The 6,000-nt window shown below is 37.6% G+C and overlaps 1 protein-coding gene across 6 annotated transcripts in view; it reads left to right on the top strand.

Moving 5' to 3' along the window:
- The window catches only part of RIC8B (RIC8 guanine nucleotide exchange factor B), a 116,820-nt gene that overhangs the window by 45,390 nt on the left and 65,430 nt on the right, over positions 1 to 6,000 (top strand). For all 6 annotated transcript variants that reach the window (XR_003001390.1, XR_003001389.1, XR_003001388.1 and 3 more), the window contains exon 4: positions 4,732 to 4,826. Coding sequence is in view for 3 of the 6 variants with exons in the window: in XM_024732161.1 (XP_024587929.1) it covers positions 4,732 to 4,826 (95 nt within the window). In the remaining 3 variants the exon portion in view is untranslated. The remainder of the gene's footprint in view (positions 1 to 4,731; positions 4,827 to 6,000) is intronic.

Below are 6,000 nucleotides of genomic sequence, written 5' to 3'. Positions count from 1 at the left end.
CAACAAAGATCCCAAAGAGTTTCATGAGTTTTTACCTCTCTTTTAGTGTTATCTCATTTTGATTTCTACTGTCACAACAAGCCTGCTTGCTTTCTCTTTTTTCCTCCTCTGTCTTAGGGATTTTTTTGCCTTCTCAACCTTTGGAGATAGTAAGATTACAGAGGAGAGACTGTTGATGCCCTAAAGATATCAAAACTAAGCTCATGGGCTTCCCTGGTGGTGCAGTGGTTGACTCCGCCTGCCGATGCAGGGGACACGGGTTCGTGTCCCGGTCCGGGAAGATCCCACATGCCGCAGAGCGGCTAGGCCCGTAAGCCATGGCCGCTGAGCCTGCACGTCCAGAGCCTGTGCTCCGCAACGGGAGAGGCCACAACAGTGAGAGGCCCGTGTACCACAAAAAAAAAAAAAAACAACTTAGCTCGTGAAGAAGTAAATGACAGTTGTATAAACTGTGTATATTGTTTTAAAAAGAGCAATTATATTTACTCTTTCAAGCATCTGTATAAGATAGGAGGAGTATACACATTTGACAAATGAGGACACTAAAGATTAAAGAGTTCAAATTGTTTATGTAAAGTCACCCAGCAGAGCAACCAATAGTAGGAAATAGTGTACACTCTGACCTTTGTTAAATAAGACATTTTAAATGATAGCTCTCATTCAACAAATATTTATTGAGACAGACTAATAGAATAAAGAATCTAGAAATAAACCTACACATATACAGTCAACTGATTTATGATACAGGTAACACTGAATTGCAGTGGGGAAAAGGTGGGCTTTTTAATCAGTTAAAAATGAATTTAAATCCCTACCTTATTACCATACAGAAAAATTAATTTGAGATGGATAAGAGACTTAAATGTAAAAGGTAAAATGATAAAGCTTTTGGAAAGAAACAGAAGATTATCTTCATGACTTTTTTTTCAGTACACGGGCCTCTCACTGTTGTGGCCTCTCCCGTTGAGGAGCACAGGTTCCAGACACGCAGACCCAGCAGCCATGGCTCACAGGCCCAGCCACTTCACCGCAATGTTGTATCTTCCCGGACTGGGGCACAAACCCGTGTCCCCTGCATTGGCAGGCGGACTCTCAACGACTGCGCCACCAGGGAAGCCCCATGACTTTATTTTAAACAAGTCAAACATTTCTTAAATAGGCAAAGATTTTTAAAACAGGACAAAATAAAGATCAAACCATAAAGGAAAAATTGACAAATTGGTCTTCATTAAAATTAGTTCATCAAGAGAAGAAAGTAAAAAACAGGCCACCAAATGGGAGATGATATTTTCAACACATATATGCAATAAAGGACTCTACCTAGAACATATTCAAGTCCTACAAATAATGTCAATTAACCCTACAGAAAAATATGCAAAAGGCTTGAACAGGCACTTCATAAAAGAGCTATTCAAATGACCGGTAGACATAAGAAAAGGTGTTCAACTTTATCAGTTATCAGGAAAATGCATAATAAAATCTCTGCACATCCATGAGAATGACAAATTTAAAAGGCTGACAATACCAAGTGTTGGCGCAGCTGTAGAGCAACTGGTGGGAGTGTAAGCTGGTATAAACACTTTGAAACACTGTTTGGCAGTACCTTCTAAAGTCTGTCATATGTATATGCCCTACGACCCAGCATACCAAATGACATATAAGGAAGTATGTTCATAGCAGCACTCTTCAGTATAGTCCAAGTGTCCATCAAGAGTAGGATGGATAAGTGAATTGTAATATACTCACTGTATTCAGCAGTGCTTTCTTTTTTTTTTTAACATCTTTATTGGAGTATAATTGCTTTACAATAGTGTGTTAGTTTCTGCTTTATAACAAAGTGAATCAGCTATACATATACATATATCCCCATATCTCCTCCCTCTTGCGTCTCCCTCCCATCCTCTCTATCCCACCCCTCTAGGTGGACACAAAGCACCGAGCTGATCTCCCTGTGCTATGTGGCCAGCAGTGCTTTCTTAACCTAACTGTGAGGGACCAGATTTCTTTCCCTAGCTGTCAGAATGGAACTCTTGTATAATACAATATTACACACAATGTCAGACTGCTTGAAAAGTTTCTAAATGTTCAGGTGTACCTTCTGTACTCATGACTTTGCAGATTAGTGGCAAACAAGGGTGTGGACCAGTAGTGGTCCACAAACAACTTTGAATAGCACCACTCTCAAGCAGTGAAAATGAACAAACTGCACCTGTACACAACAACATGGATGAATCTCACAACCAGATACAGAAGGGTCTATATTTTATGATTCCATTCACTTAAAATTTGTGACAACAAAAATCACTAACCCATGATGTTAAATGTTAGAATTACAATTGAAGAGCAGATCTGTCATTTGAAGGGGTCATGAGGGCAATTCTGGGGTTCTCAATGTTGGTGTTGCTTTGTTTTCATGCTGGTTGTATGGACATGCTCATTTTGTGAAAATTTATCTAGCTGTACACTTATGATTTGAGCACTTTTTTGTTTGTTTTACTTTTCATTTACATTAAAAATTATTGAACACTTTGTTAAACACATGCCCTCTAAAACTTGTGAAGGTACTAGATGAATGGAGGAAACAATGCATACGTAAGTATGTAAACAAATGTGGAATTACAGATTATGATTTCCTGAAAGAAATCATAGCAAGATACAATGATAGAGATAATGAAAAAAGGAATCTACCTAAATAAGGTGGTCAAAGAAGGGGCTTCTCTGAGACCTGGAGGATGCAAAGGAGTCATTGATACTAAAAGTAGAGGCACACAATCCCGGGACTTCAGTAGTTGTTTTGAGTAAAGAAATAGAATTTAGTGGACAGTAAAAGAGGACAGGCAGACCTACAGGATACAACTGGGGAATTGGTGTCATGAAAATTGGGACAGGAGGAAAGGGGATGGAAGGAAGTAGGATTTTCACTTACAGTTGCAAATAGTGGAAGGACCAAAATGGAGTTTTGCAGGGGGCTTGTCAACATCAGCATGAGAGGAAAATGATTGTGATATTTAAAATAAAGGAAAATCTAGTTTAAAAGGAAGTGCATTCCTAGTTAATTATCAAAACCAAGGAAAATATGAACTTCTTAAGAGTTAAGTAATGGATGAGTTTCACATGCATTTCAGTGTGCTTCATATAATGTGGGATATGTAAAAGTATATTTGCATATTAGAGAATTTTGATTCAGGCATTTGAAGATAGATGGCAAGTGGAACAGTGTTCATTCCAAACCCTTAGTGTCTCTAGCATTCCACCGGTCCCCCTCCCCAAAACGCAATAATTTCGTTATCACTCATTTCAGCTCTATCAGTCTTACCTTTTGTTTCCTTTCTGCCTCATCCTTCCCCTCACCCTCAAATATTTCACTGAAAGTACTAAGCATTTTCATGTGTATCATCTTCTTTAATTTAATCCTTTTACAACCCTAACAATCTCATGTTTGTGGAGATGCATATGGGGAAACTTTGGCTTAGAGAAGCCATATGACTTGCCTAAGGTCACAACCTAGACTCTTGACTCTAAGTAAAGTGCTTTTTCTGTTATGCCACTGAGACCTTCATCTCTTCCAAATCTACACATGATGGTGTTATTTTAAAATATTGTTATCCACATTATGAGTAATGAAACTGTGCTATTGTTTGTTAGATTTTATAAAAGACATCTTCCTAGAAGGGCTGAGTTTTATATATGAATATAGGCTATATATGTATAATATGTGAATATATTTCACTTTACACAGACTTGAAATCAATTATGTATATACAGAGCTTTAAAAATTTGAATAGCTTTTGAAGTAATTGGAACCTTCCTGAAATATAACATATCCAGGATCTGATTATAATAGATAATTATCACTAATTTCATGTCTTCTTAATTACTAAAAATTTGGAAGAAGAAAGGTACAACCTTGATTCAGATGATTAAAAAAATTGTAGTGGCCCAAGATCTCATGATAAATTAGGAGGTAAACCAAGTGATTATTCAGAGCTCAGCTTATTTCCTATTATTTGCCTTCCCTCTGACTCTGTGTGTGTCTAATACCACTACCAATGAGTAAACATTGGGAAAATAGGAGATTAAACTCAAGAGTGCTTATTTTTCATCACTTGCTGGTCACTTTGGAGAAACTAGGAATAAGATTTGGAGGAACTAGGAGATTAAGAAGATTCATTAAAATGAAGTTGATAGATTATAGATTTTAATCCATTGTTTTTGAAAGTTAAGAGATAAGACATTTTTATTAAGGATGTACAACCCGCTTCTAAAATACTGATAGTATTATATCTGTTTGAATTTTTATAATGACTCGTAAACTGGAACAGTATACTATCCAACAAAACAATCTAGACTTTCTGGAAATGGAAAAGGTCCCTAGTTAAATTAAATCTTATGGACAGGTAAAACAGAGTAGGTACTAATATATGGATGCTGATCATATTTCTCTTTGCCTGACATGTCATAGGGGAAGGATAGATCAACAACTTATGGTTTCAGCCATTTCTGGTAGTGGCTGTAGCTGTTCATATGAGATGATGACAATTCACTTAGTTAATACTTGGGAATTCTTCCTAGAATATCCTGACTTCTATGATGTATGGCATAAGAATAACTGTTTTGGGTGTTCGATGGGCCATAGGATGACTCCCAGGGTTGTAGTAATGTACCGGACTTCTTCATTAAGGCATTCATTCAATCCCCAATTTTTCCTCACCTCTCTTTTATTTGCCATAGGGTGATTCTCATCAGTTTCGTGTCATGGCAGCTGTTCTTCGCCATTGTTTACTAATCGTAGGTCCAACTGAAGACAAAACAGAAGAGCTACACAGGTAGGTAACCTCTACTGATATTTCAGTGAAAGACATAATAAGTTCTTATTGTTTTTATGCATCTAATTTTAATTGTTATAAACACAAGAAAGTGAAAATATTACAGTAAACTGGGTAGCTGGTAGGTCAGAAATCATTACTATGCCCTGATGAGAAATTTTCATTCTTTGACTTTGTTATATTAAGCCCCAACAAGAGAAGAGAATTTGGCATTTGTTGCATTCAACAATAAAACCCAGAACGATAATAATAGCACACAGTTACTGAATACTGTGTGTGGCATTATGCTAAGTGCTTTATAAAGATTAACTTCTTTTAATCATCACACCAACCTTATGAGGTAGGTACTATTTTTCCCTTTCAATACATGATGAAACTGAGTCATAGAAAAATCAAGCAGTTTCTCCAAGATTGTTCAACCCTAATAAGTGAAAGAGCTTGGGGTTGAACCCTGATTTTAATTACTACACTTAAACTAATACTCTCACTATTTTCATTGTAAGAGTATTTACCAAAAAGTATATCTTAAGCAACATTAATTAAAATTTTAAAACTTATTATAAGATTTGGGCCACAGTCTCAAGTATTAAAAAATAGTTCAATTTTTGTGACTTGCCTATTAGAGCTATTATGGACTGTTGTTAAAAGTTATCATTCTCAGGGCTTCCCTGGTGGCACAGTGGTTAAGAATCCACCTGCCAATGCAGGGCACATGGGTTCGAGCCCTGGTCTGGGAAGATCCCACATGCCACAGAGCAACTAAGCCCATGCACCACAACTACTGAGCCTGCACTTTAGACCCCACGAGCCACAACTACTGAGCCTGGGCTCTAGAGCCCATGTGTCACAACTACTGAGCCTGTGCTCTAGAGCCGAGAGCCACAACTACTGAAGCCCCTGCACACAGAGCCCGTGCTCCGCAACAAGAGAAGCCACTGCAACGAGAAGACTGCACAGCAACGAAGAGTAGCACACGCTCGCCGCAACTAGAGAAAGCCCACGCGCAGCAATGAAGACCCAATGCAGCCAAAAATAAACAAATAAATAAAAATTTTTTTTTAATTATCATTCTCTGAGAACAGCTGAAGCAGTATTAATGCATCTTGCTAGTTCTCTTACTATTTTGTATCAGGTTTCTAGTAACAAGTCCTCTGACTTTAACATGAGATTGCTT

Source organism: Neophocaena asiaeorientalis, unplaced genomic scaffold (genome assembly GCF_003031525.2).
Source record: "Neophocaena asiaeorientalis asiaeorientalis breed wild unplaced genomic scaffold, Neophocaena_asiaeorientalis_V1.1 scaffold418, whole genome shotgun sequence".
NCBI classification, from domain to species: domain Eukaryota; kingdom Metazoa; phylum Chordata; class Mammalia; order Artiodactyla; family Phocoenidae; genus Neophocaena; species Neophocaena asiaeorientalis.
Note: the sequence above shows the minus strand (reverse complement) of the source record. Positions and strands in the feature narration are given on the sequence as shown.